The following is a 21,881-nucleotide window of genomic DNA, read 5'->3' as shown; positions in this document are numbered from 1 at the left end:
GCTGGTTTTCTTAGTTTATTAAATCGTATTAGTCAAGATCTCTAAGTTCCATGGCTGATACTCGGAGCGCGCAGGAGGTCTCACAGTGCGAGTATTACCACTATGCGGGAAGCCGGGCGTCTCCGAGCTCATAAAGCGGCCATTGCCTAATCCTGGCTGGAAGGTGTCACCGGTGACGGAGCACGGTGTGTGAGGACCTTATCGCGCCCCTGTCACCCCCTCTCAAAGAGATTCTCCGGCTGGAAATGGTGTAAAAGAGAAAATGATCCTGAATAGCGCTTAGGTCCCCCGTGCGCTGGCGGCTCCCATCAATCGCTTAGCGGTGACAGCCCACCAGAGAGGCCGGCGATTGGCTGCAGTGGTTAAACCGATTTTTGCCTTATTTTATTTTAACAAATGCAGTGTGAATATTACTGCGCCATCTTTCTGGCTGTTGAGTGTCCTCGTCTTACTGCAGCCTCTGCGTAGTCCACCTGCTCCTGATCGGCGCAGACCTCCCCCGCCTGACCTTACTCACCCATCTGTGGCCGTCATTGCCAGGAAGCCAATTGTCTGAGCCCTGACCGTGACGGCCGCTGCGCCGAAAACCTGACCATTATCCGATCCCTGGCCTCAAGCACAACTTCAACGTATTTTTCCTTATCTATAGTTATTTACGTTGTTTGTGACTTATTTGTTTTTTATTTTTTGGTTATTTGTCGTTTTTATTTTTATAAACTTTTTTACATATTTTTATTTTATATATATTTATGGATTTACTTCTTTTTATATTTATTTGATTTTATTTTCTGTATAAAAGAATGAAATCTCCGGCGTTTCTTCTGCTGTAGGATTGGCCGCCAGTAACGTGGCAGCGCCCGCCTGCGGATGTCGGGGCGTCTCGTGGTCTGTGATTTAATACTTTTGTTTATCGCCCTCCAGGTAAACGCAAAGCACTGAAGTTAAATTTTGCCAATCCGGCCTTCAAATCGACGGCAAAGTTCACGCTGAACCCCACAAGTCAGCCTGCCCACCTGTGAGTATCTGACGGCCCGGGGAACCGAACCCACAGCCGCAGACCATCGAAATTTGACAAATTAGTTATTTTTGAAGCCTTCTATAAACCATATATAGATATTAGGACAGTCATTACTCCGCAGCGGTGCTGCGTACCTTACCCGTGTCCCCTGGGCGTCACCAGATCGTCCTGGTAAGTGACGGACGGCACTTCCTACGAGGTCCGTAGTTCTTCCGCGGAGTTCCGATTCGTGTCTCCAGGTTTGCAGATCCATTCAAGTGATACGCGGTGCCCCGTGCGTTGCGGACCCGGCGTGTGCATGAGCCCTTATGGTTTGAGTTTTGGTTAAAGGGGTAATTTGTGTCACCCCCATTTTGTCAGTGGGCGGGTTTTTTCTCCGTCCGCTATATGTAAATTATTCCGGATTTTTATTTTTTTTTCTCACCCCCTCCGTTATTGATAACTGACCTCTTGAGGGTCCCGGGCCCCTGTGTAACCCCCTTTACTTGTGTCTCCTCTCGCCTACTAAGGTTGCAGAAAACAGACGTGATGAGGAACTTCGAGACCACCTTCCAAAAACCGGAAGTGCGCCTGGCGGGCGGGAAGCAGTACAGCTCCAATGAGCAGGCTACGAAAAACCGACTGTAAGTCTCTTGGGGTTTATTTTATTTTGTATTTTTTATTTTATGGGCAGACATATTGGCGCGGCTCACGGACCCCCTGCCGCTATTTTGCATGGGCCTATTGCCATCATCCTATAAATGACTAAGGCACTTCTCAAAATGGCTGCCTACGCTGTGTGGTAGTGACGGACACTTACCGTATTGACTCCCTCCACTTCCCTCCCTCCATGGCTTTTGTTAAAGGAGCCGGACCCTTGCTCTAGTTGGGGGGGGCCGGACCCTTGCTCTAGTTGGGGGGGGCCGGACCCTTGCTCTAGTTGGGGGGGGCCGGACCCTTGCTCTAGTTGGGGGGGGGCCGGACCCTTGCTCTAGTTGGGGGGGGCCGGACCCTTGCTCTAGTTGGGGGGGGGGGGCAGGACCCTTGCTCTAGTTGGGGGGGGGGGGCCGGACCCTTGCTCTAGTTGGGGGGGGGGGGCCGGACCCTTGCTCTAGTTGGGGGGGGGGGCCGGACCCTTGCTCTAGTTGGGGGGGGGGGGCAGGACCCTTGCTCTAGTTGGGGGGGGGGGGCAGGACCCTTGCTCTAGTTGGGGGGGGGGGGCCGGACCCTTGCTCTAGTTGGGGGGGGGGGGCCGGACCCTTGCTCTAGTTGGGGGGGGGGGGGGGGGCCGGACCCTTGCTCTAGTTGGGGGGGGGGGGGCAGGACCCTTGCTCTAGTTGGGGGGGGGGGGGCAGGACCCTTGCTCTAGTTGGGGGGGGGGGGGGCCGGACCCTTGCTCTAGTTGGGGGGGGGGGGGCCGGACCCTTGCTCTAGTTGGGGGGGGGGGGGGCCGGACCCTTGCTCTAGTTGGGGGGGGGGGGGGGGGGGCCGGACCCTTGCTCTAGTAATACTTCTATTATATAAGTATTTTTCTTACTCTATTTGCGAGTCTAGTCTAGTTTTTGTTGTTACTTTGATGGGTGTGATAACGAAGTGCTGCTCCGTGTTTCCTCCGCGCAGAGAGCGATTACGAACACACAGCATCGAGTCTTCAGGAAAGTTGAAGCTTTCGCCGGAGCAGCATTGGGACTTCACAGCGGAGGACCTGAAGGATCTGGGCGAGATCGGCAGAGGCGCGTACGGCTCCGTAAATAAAATGATTCACAATCCGAGCGGACAGATTATGGCCGTCAAGGTGAGAGAGGGCGTGGACTTTCTGCTCATGTCCTTTTCTAGTATTTTTACCCTTGTAGTAATCTGTCCTTATATCTGTTATGCCATCCGTTTTTTATTCCTGCTAGAAGTTCTGAATGAATTACTAGCAGTTTGCATAATGGTCCAGATGGGTGTTACCAGTTGGCGGTGTGTCCCTGCACAGTCTGACACCGACGGCATTGGAAAGTCCAAAAACAATATCTTCTAGCGCGCGCGATAAAATTTACGTTTATTCCAGCTGCAAGACGCTAAAAGTAAAAACGGGTTCTTGGTCGTCACGAAGTCTCCGACATGTGATCACTTCCTGCTCCAGGTGCGAGCGTGCAATTAACCCTAGAGGAGCCAGGAAGGTGCGCTGCATTAGACAGGAGTGAAAATACAAAACCCACGATGATTCCTCCTGCCTCAGGGGAATCTGCGTCTAAGGTGCGGGGGCTCAGAAGGCTCCGTAAGACGCACCTTCCCTCCCCTTTTAGGACACGCCCTTTCTCTAGACCCAAAAGCTGCGACGTGTAGTACAGAAGACTCACTTAAAGGGAACCTGTCACAGCCAAAATGGCCTCTAAACCGCCGGCAGTCCCTCTGGCATCTAGTGATGCGCCCTTTTCCTGCCTGTTCATGTTGATCTTGAGTTCTGCACCTGCGCAGTGAGCCCCTCTGCAGTGTACTTGGCTTGTGCCCATGAGCTGGCACCTGTGCAGTTAGCCCTGCTGTAGTATACTTGCTTCGTGCCCATGAGTTGCCACCTGTGCAGTGAGCCCCGCTGTAGTCTACTTGTCTCGCGCCCATGAGTCAGCGCCTGCGCAGTGAGCCCCGCTGTAGTCTACTTGGCTTGTGCCCATGAGTCAGCGCCTGCGCAGTGAGCCCCGCTGTAGTCTACTTGTCTCGTGCCCATGAGTCAGCGCCTGCGCAGTGAGCCCCGCTGTAGTCTACTTGGCTCGCGCCCATGAGTCAGCGCCTGCGCAGTGAGCCCCGCTGTAGTCTACTTGGCTCGTGCCCATGAGTTGCCATCTGCGCAGTGAGCCCCGCTGTAGTCTACTTGTCTCGCGCCCATGAGTCAGCGCCTGCGCAGTGAGCCCCGCTGTAGTCTACTTGGCTTGTGCCCATGAGTCAGCGCCTGCGCAGTGAGCCCCGCTGTAGTCTACTTGTCTCGTGCCCATGAGTCAGCGCCTGCGCAGTGAGCCCTGCTGTAATCTACTTGTCTCGTGCCCATGAGTCAGCGCCTGCGCAGTGATCCCCGCTGTAGTCTACTTGTCTCGTGCCCATGAGTTGCCGCCTGCGCAGTGAGCCTCGCTGTAGTCTACTTGGCTTGTGCCCATGAGTCAGCGCCTGCGCAGTGAGCCCCGCTGTAGTCTACTTGTCTCGTGCCCATGAGTCAGCGCCTGCGCAGTGAGCCCTGCTGTAATCTACTTGTCTCGTGCCCATGAGTCAGCGCCTGCGCAGTGATCCCCGCTGTAGTCTACTTGTCTCGTGCCCATGAGTTGCCGCCTGCGCAGTGAGCCCCGCTGTAGTCTACTTGTCTCGTGCCCATGAGTCAGCGCCTGCGCAGTGAGCCCCGCTGTAGTCTACTTGGCTCGTGCCCATAATTCTGCGCCTGCGCAATGAGCCTCTAAAGCCAAGTAGACTACAGCGGTGCTCACTGCGCAGGCGCAGATGTGGCAATCACCTGGGGAGAAGCAGAAGAAGCCAAAAAAAGGCCATCAATCAAACGTGAGTGGACAGGAAGGGGGCGTGGCAAGCTTGACTTGAAGTGTTTGTCTTCAAGCTCCTCATTTGCATACAACGAGCGGCGGAGTAAGTTGTTCTCCCGCGATCCGGCCCATCGGACTAATTGCCAAGGACATCGTTAGAGACCAGATGACTTCAGCTGCGCAGATGCCCTTAAACTCTTTTTTTTCTCATTTTTTTTTTTTTTTTTTTCCCCTCCAGCGGATACGATCCACGGTGGACGAGAAGGAGCAGAAGCAGCTTCTGATGGACCTCGACGTGGTGATGAGGAGCAGCGACTGTCCGTACATAGTTCAGTTTTATGGGGCCCTGTTCAGAGAGGTGGGTGCAAGGACGGGGGAGGGGCTGTGACAACCTGTGTGTGAAGGAAGAGTTCTCCAGGCTACAGAGATCCATAACCCATCCTCGGGATAGATGAGATTGATGGGGGTCCGCCCGCCCCCACCGATCACTGTCCGCTGAGGATCGGTAGCCTGGAGTGCCCCTTTAAGTCTTTATAACAATGTTAATCTACATCATTAAAAACCGAATTTTTTGTATATAATATATTTATAATTATATAACTTATTTTCTAATATTTAATTTACTATTTTTATTTTTAAAATTTTAGGTTTAACGGTATTTTCCCCTCCTCCCGCAGGGCGACTGCTGGATCTGCATGGAGCTCATGGCTACCTCGTTCGACAAGTTTTACAAATATGTATATAGCTCATTAGATGACGTTATTCCCGAGGAGATTTTAGGAAAAATAACTTTAGCGGTGAGTAGATGACTCTTCTGGTGATGGCCGCGGGCCGGGCTCGGTTCCTGCCCCCACCGCTGACACTCTCCTCCTTCTCTTCCAGACTGTGAAGGCTTTGAACCACTTAAAGGAAAACTTGAAAATCATTCACAGAGGTGAGAAGACTCCAGGAGTCTGAGGGGAGGGCGACCGTCTGCCAGAACGTCACGCTAAGTTTCTTTTAGGTTTTATTCCTTGTTTTGGGAGGGGGGGGGGGGGGGGGGGTCTCAGGGCCACTGGTCTCAGTGGTGGACTATCCTTCTCTGCACTGAGGCCACAACAAGGACTCGCTTCACAGGAGAACTCAACCTGTGGAGACTTCACCATCTCTAGTGGTCCATAATAACGTGCATACATTGTCTGTTACCACACATGCCCAAAATTACAACACATCCTGTATTATACTCCAGAGCTGCACTCACTATTCTGCTGGTGCAGTCACTGTGTACATACATTACTTATCCTGTTCTGATCCTGAGTTACATCCTGTATTATACTCCAGAGCTGCACTCACTATTCTGCTGGTGCAGTCACTGTGTACATACATTACTTATCCTGTACTGATCCTGAGTTACATCCTGTATTATACTCCTGAGCTGCACTCACTATTCTGCTGGTGCAGTCACTGTGTACATACATTACTTATCCTGTTCTGATCCTGAGTTACATCCTGTATTATACTCCAGAGCTGCACTCACTATTCTGCTGGTGCAGTCACTGTGTACATACATTACTTATCCTGTACTGATCCTGAGTTACATCCTGTATTATACTCCAGAGCTGCACTCACTATTCTGCTGGTGCAGTCACTGTGTACATACATTACTTATCCTGTACTGATCCTGAGTTACATCCTGTATTATACTCCAGAGCTGCACTCACTATTCTGCTGGTGCACTCACTGTGTACATACATTACTTATCCTGTACTGATCCTGAGTTACATCCTGTATTATACTCCAGAGCTGCACTCACTATTCTGCTGGTGCACTCACTGTGTACATACATTACTTATCCTGTACTGATCCTGAGTTACATCCTGTATTATACTCCAGAGCTGCACTCACTATTCTGCTGGTGCAGTCACTGTGTACATACATTACATTACTTATCCTGTACTGATCCTGAGTTACATCCTGTATTATACTCCAGAGCTGCACTCACTATTCTGCTGGTGCAGTCACTGTGTACATACATTACATTACTTATCCTGTACTGATCCTGAGTTACATCCTGTATTATACTCCAGAGCTGCACTCACTATTCTGCTGGTGCAGTCACTGTGTACATACATTACATTACTTATCCTGTACTGATCCTGAGTTACATCCTGTATTATACTCCAGAGCTGCACTCACTATTCTGCTGGTGCAGTCACTGTGTACATACATTACATTACTTATCCTGTACTGATCCTGAGTTACATCCTGTGTTATACTCCAGAGCTGCACTCACTATTCTGCTGGTGGAGTCACTGTGTACATACATTACATTACTTATCCTGTACTGATCCTGAGTTACATCCTGTATTATACTCCAGAGCTGCACTCACTATTCTGCTGGTGGAGTCACTGTGTACATACATTACTTATCCTGTACTGATCCTGAGTTACATCCTGTATTATACTCCAGAGCTGCACTCACTATTCTGCTGGTGCAGTCACTGTGTACATACATTACTTATCCTGTACTGATCCTGAGTTACATCCTGTGTTATACTCCAGAGCTGCACTCACTATTCTGCTGGTGCAGTCACTGTGTACATACATTACATTACTTATCCTGTACTGATCCTGAGTTACATCCTGTATTATACTCCAGAGCTGCACTCACTATTCTGCTGGTGGAGTCACTGTGTACATACATTACTTATCCTGTACTGATCCTGAGTTACATCCTGTATTATACTCCAGAGCTGCACTCACTATTCTGCTGGTGCAGTCACTGTGTACATACATTACTTATCCTGTACTGATCCTGAGTTACATCCTGTATTATACTCCAGAGCTGCACTCACTATTCTGCTGGTGCAGTCACTGTGTACATACATTACTTATCCTGTACTGATCCTGAGTTACATCCTGTATTATACTCCAGAGCTGCACTCACTATTCTGCTGGTGCAGTCACTGTGTACATACATTACATTACTTATCCTGTACTGATCCTGAGTTACATCCTGTGTTATACTCCAGAGCTGCACTCACTATTCTGCTGGTGCAGTCACTGTGTACATACATTACATTACTTATCCTGTACTGATCCTGAGTTACATCCTGTATTATACTCCAGAGCTGCACTCACTATTCTGCTGGTGGAGTCACTGTGTACATACATTACTTATCCTGTACTGATCCTGAGTTACATCCTGTATTATACTCCAGAGCTGCACTCACTATTCTGCTGGTGCAGTCACTGTGTACATACATTACTTATCCTGTACTGATCCTGAGTTACATCCTGTATTATACTCCAGAGCTGCACTCACTATTCTGCTGGTGCAGTCACTGTGCACATACATTACTTATCCTGTACTGATCCTGAGTTACATCCTGTATTATACTCCAGAGCTGCACTCACTATTCTGCTGGTGCAGTCACTGTGTACATACATTACATTACTTATCCTGTACTGATCCTGAGTTACATCCTGTATTATACTCCAGAGCTGCACTCACTATTCTGCTGGTGCAGTCACTGTGTACATACATTACTTATCCTGTACTGATCCTGAATTACATCCTGTATTATACTCCAGAGCTGCACTCACTATTCTGCTGGTGCAGTCAACTGTGTACATACATTACATTACTTATCCTGTACTGATCCTCAGTTACATCCTGTATTATACTCCAGAGCTGCACTCACTATTCTGCTGGTGCAGTCACTGTGTACATACATTACTTATCCTGTACTGATCCTGAGTTACATCCTGTATTATACTCCAGAGCTGCACTCACTATTCTGCTGGTGCAGTCACTGTGTACATACATTACATTACTTATCCTGTACTGATCCTCAGTTACATCCTGTATTATACTCCAGAGCTGCACTCACTATTCTGCTGGTGCAGTCACTGTGTACATACATTACTTATCCTGTACTGATCCTGAGTTACATCCTGTATTATACTTCAGAGCTGCACTCACTATTCTGCTGTTGCAGTCACTCTGTAAATACATTACTTATCCTGTACTGATCCTGAGTTACATCCTGTATTATACTCCAGAGCTGCACTCACTATTCTGCTGGTGCACTCACTGTGTACATACATTACTTATCCTGTACTGCTCCTCAGTTACATCCTGTATTATACTCCAGAGCTGCACTCACTATTCTGCTGGTGCAGTCAACTGTGTACATACATTACATTACTTATCCTGTACTGATCCTGAGTTACATCCTGTATTATACTCCAGAGCTGCACTCACTATTCTGCTGGTGCAGTCACTGTGTACATACATTACATTACTTATCCTGTACTGATCCTGAGTTACATCCTGTATTATACTCCAGAGCTGCACTCACTATTCTGCTGGTGCAGTCACTGTGTACATACATTACATTACTTATCCTGTACTGATCCTGAGTTACATCCTGTATTATACTCCAGAGCTGCACTCACTATTCTGCTGGTGCAGTCACTGTGTACATACATTACTTATCCTGTACTGATCCTGAGTTACATCCTGTATTATACCCCAGAGCTGCACTCACTATTCTGCTGGTGCAGTCACTGTGTACACACATTACTTATCCTGTACTGATCCTCAGTTACATCCTGTATTATACTCCAGAGCTGCATTCACTATTCTGCTGGTGGAGTCACTGTGTACATACATTACTTATCCTGTACTGATCCTGAGTTACATCCTGTATTATACTCCAGAGCTGCACTCACTATTCTGCTGGTGCAGTCACTGTGTACATACATTACTTATCCTGTACTGATCCTGAGTTACATCCTGTATAATACTCCAGAGCTGCACTCACTATTCTGCTGGTGCAGTCACTGTGTACATACATTACTTATCCTGTACTGATCCTGAGTTACATCCTGTATTATACTCCAGAGCTGCACTCACTATTCTGCTGGTGCAGTCACTGTGTACATACATTACTTATCCTGTACTGATCCTGAGTTACATCCTGTATAATACTCCAGAGCTGCACTCACTATTCTGCTGGTGCAGTCACTGTGTACATACATTACTTATCCTGTACTGATCCTGAGTTACATCCTGTCTTATACTCCAGAGCTGCACTCCCTATTCTGCTGGTGCAGTCACTGTGTACATACATTACTTATCCTGTACTGATCCTGAGTTACATCCTGTATAATACTCCAGAGCTGCACTCACTATTCTGCTGGTGCAGTCACTGTGTACATACATTACTTATCCTGTACTGATCCTGAGTTACATCCTGTATTATACTCCAGAGCTGCACTCACTATTCTGCTGGTGCAGTCACTGTGTACATACATTACTTATCCTGTACTGATCCTGGGTTACATCCTGTATTATACTCCAGAGCTGCACTCACTATTCTGCAGGTTGCTTTTGGAAACAGTTAGCATACTTGTCATCAGGCTTCTGTAGTATTTATTACCCTGCATTCCTCCTTTTCTCCGCTAATAATGGCGCCCCTCCCCTCCCCCGCTCTCTACATTACAGATATCAAACCTTCAAATATTCTTCTGGACAGAAACGGGAATATTAAGCTTTGTGACTTTGGTATCAGTGGACAGCTCGTGGACTCCATCGCCAAGACCAGAGACGCCGGCTGCAGGCCATACATGGCGGTAAGTGGGGTTCATGTCATTTCTGCTCTCTTCAGCTGATGTTTCAGTGTTTTGTGTTTTTATTTTTAGATTTTTTCTTTACTGTTTTTACTGTTTTCAATTTTTTGTTTTTTATTTTAGATTTTTCTTTAGTTTTTTAGCTTTAGGGCTGCCTTTGTTATAATCTCTTTGTGGCAGTTTATGTCCCGGTGATGCGCCATATAATGAGGTTGCGGGCGGCGTGCTCCTCGCGGGGTTTAGATGCTCTTAGGGTTATTTAAGTGTAGACATGAGCTAAGCCTGGGAACACGGGCAGCGGCCCAAGTGATGTCATCTCCTATTTATAGGCCGCACCGTATTCTGACCCCCCCCCCTCCTCCTGCTGCTTCCGAATGAGTAAGCCGAGGTATTTTCTCCTCCGAAACCACTGAAGAATCCGGGTGACGACGCGGATCGGCATGCCTGTGATGGAGAAGGCGCTTAGTCAGAGCCTTGGAGTTCGTGCATTATTGTGGAAGGAGCTGATGTCACAGGCGGGGGGGGGGGGATCCTGCAGATCTGGAATCTCCTTACAAGTGGTGATTTCAGAAGATGTTGGAAGAGGAACCTTATAAGATTATGGAGAGGCTGTGGTCGGTTACTGGTGCTTCATGACCTCATTTACCAGGGCGAGCTCACCATGCATGGTCCAAGACTTGGCCAGAATATTCCACCATTCTGGTCTTCATAGCTTCCTGATATTCAGCTTTCCCTGTGAGAGATTAAATATTGTGCCTGGTGGCCCTCCGGCTGATTCCCCCCGCGCCGCCCCTTTGCCCTCCGGCTGATTCCCCCCGCGCCGCCCCTTTGCCCTCCGGCTGATTCCCCCCGCGCCGCCCCTTTGCCCTCCGGCTGATTCCCCCCGCGCCGCCCCTTTGCCCTCCGGCTGATTCCCCCCCACGCCTTTGCCCGCCGGCTGATTTCCCCCGACCCCCCCCAACACCGCGCCTTTGCCCGCCGGCTGATTTCCCCCCCCCCCCCCCCACACCGCGCCTTTGCCCGCCGGCTGATTAGACCCCCTCCCCCACACCGCGCCTTTGCCCGCCGGCTGATTCCCCCCCCCCCACACCGCGCCTTTGCCCGCCGGCTGATTCCCCCCCCCCCCACACCGCGCCTTTGCCCGCCGGCTGATTCCCCCCCCACACCGCGCCTTTGCCCGCCGGCTGATTCCCCCCCCCACACCGCCCCTTTTGCCCTACGGCTGATTCCCCCCCCCACACCGCCCCTTTTGCCCTACGGCTGATTCCCCCCGCGCGGCCCCTTTTGCCCTCCGGCTGATTCCCCCCACGCCTACACCTACTGGCTGATTCCCCCAGCGCCGCGCCTACACCTACTGGCTGAGTCTCCCCCCACCGCCGCGCCTACACCTACTGGCTGAGTCTCCCCCCACCACCACCACCGCGCCTTTTGCCCTCCGGCTGATTCCCCCAGCGCCGCGCCTTTTGCCCTCCGGCTGATTCCCCCCGCGCCCTTGCCCGCCCTGCCTACACCTACTGGCTGAGTCTCCCCCCACCACCACCACCGCGCCTTTTGCCCTCCGGCTGATTCCCCCAGCGCCGCGCCTTTTGCCCTCCGGCTGATTCCCCCCGCGCCCTTGCCCGCCCTGCCTACACCTACTGGCTGAGTCTCCCCCCACCACCACCACCGCGCCTGCAGTCGAGTATTTGTGTTGTGTGGGCATAAGGTCTCATGCACACGACTGTAAATTGTATCCACGTCCAGTCCGCGCTTTTTGCAGGTTGTTCAGACCCGTTCACTTCTAACGGACCGCAAACGGCATCTGTGTGCTGTCCGCCTTCGTGTGTCCGTTCCGCAGATTATATAACCTGTCCTGTTCTTGCCTGCAAATTCGGATCCTGGACCTCCCGAGGTCAGTGGGTCCTCCAAATGCGTATTTTGCGGATCCGGTCGTGTGAATGTCCCCTGATTTGCTGAGGTTTTATAATATAAAGCGTCCATTGGTTTGTGTGAACATGAGCATTCATTTCTCCATCCACCTCCAGAGCTGCATTCCCAGTTCTGCCTCTTTGTCTCCTGCTCCTTCCCTCTGGCTGCAGCTCTGGTTGTGACTGGAGTAGAGCGTGCACGTGTAGATCCTTGTGCTGTAATTGTTAAGTAACTGGAGTTTGACCCAGTTAGCGGTTGAGCGGTGCCGCCCCCGTGCGCATAGCTGAGCCGTGTCCTCACACATACTTCCAGCGTGGTTCTTCCTCTCAGAAAGTAAATAGACGAAAGCCGGGAGGAATCCTGCGTCCTGGAGCGCGGCCAAGAGGCGCTGATGTCGCTACTACCGTCCCTTCCCCGCACTTCATTCACACAACTTCTCCTTTTTAGGAGCTGGTGTGTGGCGGGCGGCCATGCTGAGGCTTGTAGTCCTACCTCTCCGCATATGCTAGAACACAGGCTATGGCGCTGCGCCAGTCTTCTGCCAATGAAGGGCACAATTTTTCAGCGCATTTTTATTTTAGTTTTTAAATAAAAAGTGGGTGTGGTTTAAGGAAGGGGCGGAGCCACAGTGACCCGACGAATAAATCCATAAATTACAGCTTTTGTTCCTTACAATTGCCAAGATCTCCGCTTGCTGTCAGTGAACGGGAACATTCTTAATCATCGAGAGGCTGATACCTGGTTACCGACCTGATCATGATCACAGCTGAGGGTTTGTTACAATTGTATCCAGTCTGTACAATACTCTGTGAGCTACTGCAGACTGTTACAGTGTATCAGCGCAGGAGAAATGTGTCCGCCTGAAGTCTGGGCTGTTACAATGTATCAGCGCAGGAGAAACGTGTCCTCCTGAAGTCTGGGCTGTTACAATGTATCAGCGCAGGAGAAACGTGTCCGCTTGAAGTCTCTGCTGTTACAGTGTATCAGCGCAGGAGAAACGTGTCCGCCTGAAGTCTGGCCTGTTACAGTGTATCAGCGCAGGAGAAATGTGTCCGCCTGAAGTCTGGCCTGTTACAGTGTATCAGCGCAGGAGAAATGTGTCCGCCTGAAGTCTGGGCTGTTACAGTGTATCAGCGCAGGAGAAATGTGTCCGCCTGAAGTCTGGGCTGTTACAGTGTATCAGCGCAGGAGAAATGTGTCCGCCTGAAGTCTGGGCTGTTACAGTGTATCAGCGCAGGAGAAACGTGTCCGCCTGAAGTCTGGGCTGTTACAGTGTATCAGCGCAGGAGAAATGTGTCCGCCTGAAGTCTCTGCTGTTACAGTGTATCAGCGCAGGAGAAACGTGTCCGCCTGAAGTCTGGGCTGTTACAGTGTATCAGCGCAGGAGAAACGTGTCCGCCTGAAGTCTGGGCTGTTACAGTGTATCAGCGCAGGAGAAACGTGTCCGCAGACTGATTGGCCGCCCCATCGTCAGATGTTTTCGGGGAAGGAAGGCTTTTAGTTTCTCGATTCAAACAAATGTTTCTATTCACTGACAAGCGGCGATTCTGATGATTGTGGGGGATTTCTTTTGGTCTCTTTATCTCCATAATGTGAATCTCTTTTATTTTTGTAGCCGGAAAGGATAGACCCCAGTGCGTCCAGACAAGGATACGACGTGCGCTCGGACGTGTGGAGCCTGGGCATCACGCTGGTGAGTGCTGACCGCTCATGTCTACATCTCTGTATAGAACCACAGACGGGCGCCCTGGTTAAAGCTTTGAATGGACACTAGATATAACAGGTGCCGCACGGATGTCCCTAAGACCAGCCTCGGGGTAGGGGCAGGGATGTCCATTCCAGCCACATAACCGCTTGGTCTCACAGCTCTTGGAATTTACCCTGACGAGGAATTATTTCCTCTTTGGGGGCGTCTTCTACCGCCAGCTCGGGGGCACCGCCATGGTGTTCTGCGACCCTCAGCCCCCACATGTCATGACGACGTGTTTGTGATCTGGAGAAATGATGATAAAGGCTTCCGAGAACTGGTCGCCATGTAGGACTGAGGTTCACATGTGAGAGTGATTGCGCTAGGCTAGCCTTCCTTCACATCACAAGGGGCTCTGGGGGGGGGCCAGCGTTTTCCGTAAACCCTCGGCCACTAATTCCCTGTTAAGGTGGGACATCATCATCCCTATCATCATCATCATCCCTATCCCCGGTCTATCTCCTGCGACGGGGCACCCCTGTTGGCCGGTACCTCCGTGTCCAGAGAAACTGTTCCTCTGACCTTGACTTCTGCAGATCTGCGGCAGAGATTTGAGGAAAGAGGGTATCCTGATCGTATCCGAAGGGCGGCCTATCAGAGGGCCATGGGCAGCGGTCGGACCCAGATATTACATCCCCAGGAGTACGAGAAATGCATACGAGTAATGGGCACCATTGACTCGGCAGTAAAACACTGGGCGCGCTGAGATGTGACATACTGCAGAGGACGGATCGCCTTGTCCGTAGTCACCAGTGCCGGGCGGCTATAAGGGATGTGTAGCTCGTCCCTTCGTCAGTCATACACCATTAGACACTGGGGTCCCCCCCACCTCTACTGACTAAGCTGGGCCCTCACTAGGCTGCAGAGGGGAATTGGTAGGGATACCCAGGTAGGTGAGTTTGATGTATCCACTGACAGGTACAAGCCCGGGTCAAGTAGGGTGCGATAAGGGTCAGAGACCCCAGTGGTGGCACCACTTTGAGAGACGCTGGTACTGTAGGCACATCCGGGCAGCACCTAGTCTATATCCAGTGTTGATTGAACCCATGTGGGTCTATATTCTGTTCAGACGGGCGCCCGACGTGTATTACTTTTGACCCAGTAAGATGGGGTTGGTTTTCATCTCCGTCTGAGCTCTTCAGTCTGGGGGGTGCAGCTAAAGGCTCATGGGGGCCCCCCCTCGTGAGCAGGGATGCTGCCCCTAGCCCTTTGATGGCTAACCTCTGGCACAACTACAACTCTCATGATGGACACTTCCTTGGCCTTATGATGGAGCACGCTGGGAGTCGTAGTTTCACCACAGCTGGAGTGCCGGAGGTCGGCCATCACTGCAGGATAGTTTCTACGTCTCCTCATCTTCTCCATTCAGACCAGACCGCCATGATGACTTCTTTCAGCCATGTCTGATCTCTGCAGTTTGACAAACAGACATCTTAGTTTCCTACTTTTCCATCATCCTGCCACCCCTAAAACTGTGCCCGCTGTGCTCCCCAATACTATCCTGCAGAAACTTCCGTTCTTTTGTACCTGGATCGATCCGATACCAGGATTTGCTATTTTTCGATACTAGGCTGCACTACTGCAGAGCGTAGTATCTATGGTAGGCGCCTCCGTTGGCGCGCACAGTGCAGTCCCTCCCTACCCACTGTGACGGGGCCACCGCTGCCACTAATGAAGAGGTAGTACTGAGGGGGGGCTCTGGCCACTGCGCCCCCAATGCATATAATTAACCTCTTAATCAAATGTACGCGGTGAGTGCTGGTTATATCACACAGCCAGCACCCGCCCTCAATGGCAGGGCGCGGCGATCCCAAATAACCGCATCTATTAACCCCTCAGATGCAGCACCCTGTTAAGGGCGGAAGCCGGCACCTGCCATGTACGTTTTGTATTAAGAGGTTAATTTTAATTATATGCTCTGGGGGTGCCCCCCCCCCTCAGTATTTTCATTGGTGGCAGTGGCCACAGGGTCTCCCCCCTCCGGCCTCATTGGCTTCCGATCAGAGCCCCAGCAGTGAGATCGTAGGGATCCGATCGGTTACCATGGCAGCCAGGACGCTACTGAAGCCCTGGCTGCCATGGTAACCTCCCTGCTGCTGTGTGTAGTATACACAGGGACAGTGTAAAGTCCTAGTCACCCTAATAGCTCTATAGGACAAGGGTTCTAGCCCCCTAACGGGGCTAATGGTTATTAAATAAAAAGTAACAAAAAAAAATAAAAAATAAGTATAAATCACCCCCTTTTCTAATTTTAAATATAAAATATATAAACCATAAAAAAAAAATTACTTATCGCTACGTCCGAAAAAGTCAGAACTATTAAAATATTTAAAAATATATCTCCTATGTGTTGAACGCCGTAACAGAAAAAAGAGAGAACGCGCAATTTGCCTTTTTTTTTGTCACCTTGTCCGTCCCCCCCCAAAAATAGGATCGGGCTGTTCTATTATGGCCTGGACGTTCCATAATGCGGAATGCATGCGGCGTTTTTGACTTTTTGTAGCGCACAGATAGCGCCCCCTTTAATAATTATGTGCACACACTGCCCTGAAAAAAAATTACTGCGCCAATAAAATAGTGTAACCATAATGTTCCCCAAAAATAATTGTGCTAAGCTGATAATCTGTGGGGGGCACCCTGGCACAGTATCTGCCAGAGTGCATAGTGTTAACAGTGCCCCCAATAGTAATAACGCCCCATTGTGCCCATACCAGTAATCACGTTACTCATAGTCCCCCAGTAATAGTAATTCTCCTCATAATGTGTGCCAGTAAAAAAATGCCCCCTAATGTGACGATACAAAACTACCCCCTTATAATGTGCACCAGTACAAAACTACCCCCTTATAATGTGCACCAGTACAAAACTAACCCCTTATAATGTGCACCAGTACAAAACTACCCCCTTATAATGTGCACCAGTACAAAACTACCCCCTTATAATGTGCACCAGTACAAAACTACCCCCTTATAATGTGCACCAGTACAAGACTACCCCCTTATAATGTGCACCAGTACAAGACTACCCCCTTATAATGTGCACCAGTACAAGACTACCCCCTTATAATGTGCACCAGTACAAAACTAACCCCTTATAATGTGCACCAGTACAAAACTACCCCCTTATAATGTGCACCAGTACAAAACTACCCCCTTATAATGTGCACCAGTACAAGACTACCCCCTTATAATGTGCACCAGTACAAGACTACCCCCTTATAATGTGCACCAGTACAAGACTACCCCCTTATAATGTGCACCAGTACAAGACTACCCCCTTATAATGTGCACCAGTACAAGACTACCCCCTTATAATGTGCACCAGTACAAGACTACCCCCTTATAATGTGCACCAGTACAAGACTACCCCCTTATAATGTGCACCAGTACAAGACTACCCCCTTATAATGTGCACCAGTACAAGACTACCCCCTTATAATGTGCACCAGTACAAGACTACCCCCTTATAATGTGCACCAGTACAAGACTACCCCCTTATAATGTGCACCAGTACAAGACTACCCCCTTATAATGTGCACCAGTACAAGACTACCCCCTTATAATGTGCACCAGTACAAGACTACCCCCTTATAATGTGCACCAGTACAAGACTACCCCCTTATAATGTGCACCAGTACAAGACTACCCCCTTATAATGTGCACCAGTACAAGACTACCCCCTTATAATGTGCACCAGTACAAGACTACCCCCTTATAATGTGCACCAGTACAAGACTACCCCCTTATAATGTGCACCAGTACAAGACTACCCCCTTATAATGTGCACCAGTACAAGACTACCCCCTTATAATGTGCACCAGTACAAGACTACCCCCTTATAATGTGCACCAGTACAAGACTACCCCCTTATAATGTGCACCAGTACAAGACTACCCCCTTATAATGTGCACCAGTACAAGACTACCCCCTTATAATGTGCACCAGTACAAGACTACCCCCTTATAATGTGCACCAGTACAAGACTACCCCCTTATAATGTGCACCAGTACAAGACTACCCCCTTATAATGTGCACCAGTACAAGACTACCCCCTTATAATGTGCACCAGTACAAGACTACCCCCTTATAATGTGCACCAGTACAAGACTACCCCCTTATAATGTGCACCAGTACAAGACTACCCCCTTATAATGTGCACCAGTACAAAGACTACCCCCTTATAATGTGCACCAGTACAAAGACTACCCCCTTATAATGTGCACCAGTACAAAGACTACCCCCTTATAATGTGCACCAGTACAAAAAATACCCCATTACCTTTCAGATCAGACCCCCACACTCGATCCTCAGATCAGACCCCCATGAGACCTTCGTGTTGGCCGCCTATGGCTAGACCTTGCCGGTGACTGTTGCTTTTATGGCTACCCCCCTCCCCTGACTTCTCATCGGCTCCTTTTCCGCTTCTGCAGTACGAATTGGCGACCGGGCGGTTCCCGTACCCCAAGTGGAACAGCGTTTTTGACCAGCTGACGCAGGTGGTGAAGGGGGACCCTCCGCAGCTCTGCAACTCTGACGAGAGGGAGTTCTCCCCCAGTTTTATCAACTTTGTCAACCTGTGGTAAGTTACCGTAAAAGAATATAACCAGGATGTGCGTTTTTTTTTAAATATTATTATAGTTTTCCGTTTAGACATTGAGAGGGTTATAATGATCTCAGAGGGAGACCTCTGCGGCCAGGATCTTCTCTGTGGTTATATAATTTTCTTCGGTCTGGCTACTTTCACACTTGCGTTTTGGAGCGGATCTGTCTGATGTCTGCACAGCTGGATCCGCTCCTATAATGCAAACGATGGTATCAGTTCAGAACGGATCCGTCTGCATAACTGGTTTTTTTAGATCTGATTTTTTTTTTTTTAGATCTGATCCGACAGTATATTCTAACACAGAGGCGTTCCCATGGTGATGGGGACGCTTCAAGTTAGAATATACTATAAGAACTGTGTACATGACTGCCCCCTGACCCCCCCCCCCCCCTTCCCCTGTATTTAACTCATTGGTGGCCAGTGTGGTCCTCCCTCCCCAGTATTTAACTCATTGGTGGCCAGTGCGGCCGGCCCCCCCCCCCCCCCCCCCCCCCCCTAATTAAAATGACCCCCCCCCCCCCATCATTGGTGGCAGTGGAGAGTTCCGATCGGAGTCCCAGTTTAATCGCTGTGACTCTGATTGGTAACCATGGCAACCAGGATGCTACTGCAGTCCTGGCTGCCATGGTTACTTAGCAATTTTAGAAGCATTATACTTACCTGCGCTGCCGGGCGCTCCTCCTACTGGTAAGTGAAAGGTCTGTGCGGCGCATTGCTTATAGCACAGACCTGTCACTTACCAGTAGGAGGAGCGCCCGGCCGGTCACAGACATCGCAGGTAAGTATAATGCTTCTAAAAATGCTAAGTAACCATGGCAGCCAGGACTGCAGTAGCGTCCTGGTTGCCATGGTTATCGATCGGAGGCCCAGCGATTAAACTGGGACTCCGATCGGAACTCTCCCCTGCCACCAATGATGGGGGTCGGTCATTTTAATTAGAGGGGAGAGGGAGGGAGGGCCGGCTGCACTGGCCACCAGTGAGTTAAATACAAGGGAGGGAGGGGGGGCCGGCCGCACTGGCCACCAATGAGTTAAATACAAGGGAGGGAGGGGGGGCTGGCCACCAATGAGTTAAATACAAGGGAGGGAGGGGGGGCCGGCCGCACTGGCCACCAATGAGTTAAATATAGGGGGGGGCAGTCATGTACACAGTTCTCAGTATATTCTAACTTGAGGCGTCCCCATCACCATGGGAACGCCTCTGTGTTAGAATATACTGTCGGATCTGAGTTTCACGATGTAACTCAAATCCGATGGTATATTCTAACATAGAGGCGTTCCCATGGTGATGGGGACGCTTCAAGTTAAAATATACCATCGGATTGGAGAAAACTCCGATCCTATGGTATATTAACTCCTGACTTTACATTGAAAGTCAATGGGGGACGGATCCGTTTGCAATTGCACCATATTGTGTCATCTTCAAACGGATCCGTCCCCAACGACTTGCATTGTAAGTCAGGACGGATCCGTTTGGCTCCGCACGGCCAGGCGGACACCAAAACGCTGCAAGCTGCGTTCCGGTGTCCGCCTGCTGAGCGAAACGGAGGCCAAACGGTGCCAAACTGATGCATTCTGAGCGGATCCGCATCCACTCAGAATGCATTGGGGCAGTACGGATCCGTTCGGGGCCGCTTGTGAGAGCCTTCAAACGGAACTCACAAGCGGAACCCCAAACGCTAGTGTGAAAGTAGCCTTAGATAATTCCATGGTATGTGCATCCATTTACAGCTGCATGAAGAATTTTTACATGTGACCTTACTGCCACCTGCTGGCTACTTGAAGGTTTGCACACATAATAATTCTGACAGCTTTTGCTGCCACCTGCTGGGGAATGGCAGTAACTGGTTGTCGTGTTTTTTTTTTTTTTTCTCTCCAAATCCTGTGTTTGCTGTTGTGTAAAATTTTCTCGTTTTATTAAAAACAAAATATTAATTTTTCCCCCCTTTTTTTTTCACAGCCTTACAAAGGACGAGTCTAAGAGGCCAAAATACAGAGAGCTTCTGGTGAGTGAAGCTCATGGTAGAGCGAATGATTACTGTGGTTGTTGCAGTTTGGATGGGGGGTATGGAATCTATACAATGGATGTAGGTGGGGGGGGGGGCAGTATATTTTGGCTATTCGACCCCTTTTCTTCTGTCCCGCAGAAACATCCTTTCATCATGATGTATGAAGATCGATACGTGGACGTCGCCACTTACGTCATCAAAATCCTTGATCAGATGCCCACCACCCCCAGCTCCCCCATGTACGTCGATTGACCTCGCTGCCGCTTGAAACTCTAGCAAAAGGCAAGAAAAAAAATAACACAAAAAAAATTAAAGATCAAGGAAGGGCTGGGAGCAAAGCGCCCACCGATGGAGATGGCGCCGCCACGGCCGGTGTGACTCTTCCCTCTCTCGCTCCGGCACCACGTGCAATAAGATCCGTGTTTGTTTCCTCTCTTTCCATTGTGTCCGTACGCTAAAGTCACATGTACATTGCATCCCGTTCATCTGCTGGTCGCACAGAGGTCACGTCCGGGGACCGAAACGTTGGCGTCTATCTGCTCGGACCTGTTCAGTGGGACCCGGTGAGACTGGAACAAAAACCATCTTCACTGCTGCCCAAACTAAAGGAGGCGTTTGTGAGGGGCGCCCCCGAGGAGTAGATAGAAGACCTGGCGTCGTCATCCAACCTTCCCCCTCCCCACCCCACTCTCCCGGAGGCGGGGCAAGGCAAAGAATATGAATTATATATAAATATATATATATTTTTTATTATTTTTAAATAAAAAAGCAAAAAAATTTTTTTCACAAAGTGCAATAGGATAACTGATTCTCCGCCAGGTGGTCCTGTGACGGTGCAGGTCTGGACACACTTTTATTTTTGTTTTTTTTCCTTTTTTTTTTTTTTTTCGCCCCCTCTGGCAGAGAATGTTCTGCTATAATTATTTTGTTATTGTGAGTGTCAGTTGAATTTAATTTTTTTTTTTTCTTTTTTTTTTTCTCCTTTTACTTTATTATTTTTTTTTTTTTTAAGAATCATAAATTGTAAAAAAAAAAAGAAAAAAAAAACTCTACCAAAAACACAAAATGAAATGATGTTGCATTGACTAAATCTAACATTAAATATTAAGAGATGGATATTACGCTTGTTGTTCATGTGGCTTTTCCTGTGTAAAAGGTATTTTTATTCATTTTTCACCATCAAGTTTAAACTTTATATAACTGGAATTCCTTTAACTCTTGCACTGAGAATCGGTCCGAATCAGCAGGTAGGACTTTATATAAGAGTACTGAGCAGTATAGATGTGAATGAAGCACTTGGCCTCTGTAACATGAGTGAGTTCCATGCATTGGACTCGCAGCCTGTGTGAGAAAGAGCTCCTGACCGCCCAGCACTGCCGCTATATGGATTTATCATGTGACCCTGAGGCCCCGTTCACACGGGCGAGTATTCCGTGCGGATGCGATGCGTGAGTTGAACGCATTGCAACCGCACTGAATCCCGACCCATTCATTTC

General features: G+C 49.5%; 1 protein-coding gene across 2 annotated transcripts in view; it reads left to right on the top strand.

Annotated features, from left to right (window-relative positions):
• MAP2K4 (mitogen-activated protein kinase kinase 4) overlaps positions 1-21,304 on the top strand; it is a 30,499-nt gene extending 9,195 nt beyond the window's left edge. Inside the window, exons 3-13 of one of the 2 annotated variants that reach the window (XM_040437177.1) lie at positions 922-1,015; positions 1,528-1,641; positions 2,618-2,792; positions 4,742-4,861; positions 5,181-5,300; positions 5,386-5,437; positions 9,995-10,122; positions 13,643-13,720; positions 18,204-18,352; positions 20,337-20,382; positions 20,524-21,304. In XM_040437177.1, coding sequence (XP_040293111.1) covers positions 922-1,015; positions 1,528-1,641; positions 2,618-2,792; positions 4,742-4,861; positions 5,181-5,300; positions 5,386-5,437; positions 9,995-10,122; positions 13,643-13,720; positions 18,204-18,352; positions 20,337-20,382; positions 20,524-20,637 — 1,190 coding nt within the window. In that variant the 3' untranslated portion in view covers positions 20,638-21,304. The remainder of the gene's footprint in view (positions 1-921; positions 1,016-1,527; positions 1,642-2,617; positions 2,793-4,741; positions 4,862-5,180; positions 5,301-5,385; positions 5,438-9,994; positions 10,123-13,642; positions 13,721-18,203; positions 18,353-20,336; positions 20,383-20,523) is intronic. The other variant, XM_040437178.1, reaches the window with a different exon arrangement.
• The last annotated feature ends 577 nt before the right edge of the window (positions 21,305-21,881 follow it).

The sequence above is a fragment of the Bufo bufo genome, chromosome 6, assembly GCF_905171765.1.
Source record: "Bufo bufo chromosome 6, aBufBuf1.1, whole genome shotgun sequence".
Classification (NCBI taxonomy): domain Eukaryota; kingdom Metazoa; phylum Chordata; class Amphibia; order Anura; family Bufonidae; genus Bufo; species Bufo bufo.
Note: the sequence above shows the minus strand (reverse complement) of the source record. Positions and strands in the feature narration are given on the sequence as shown.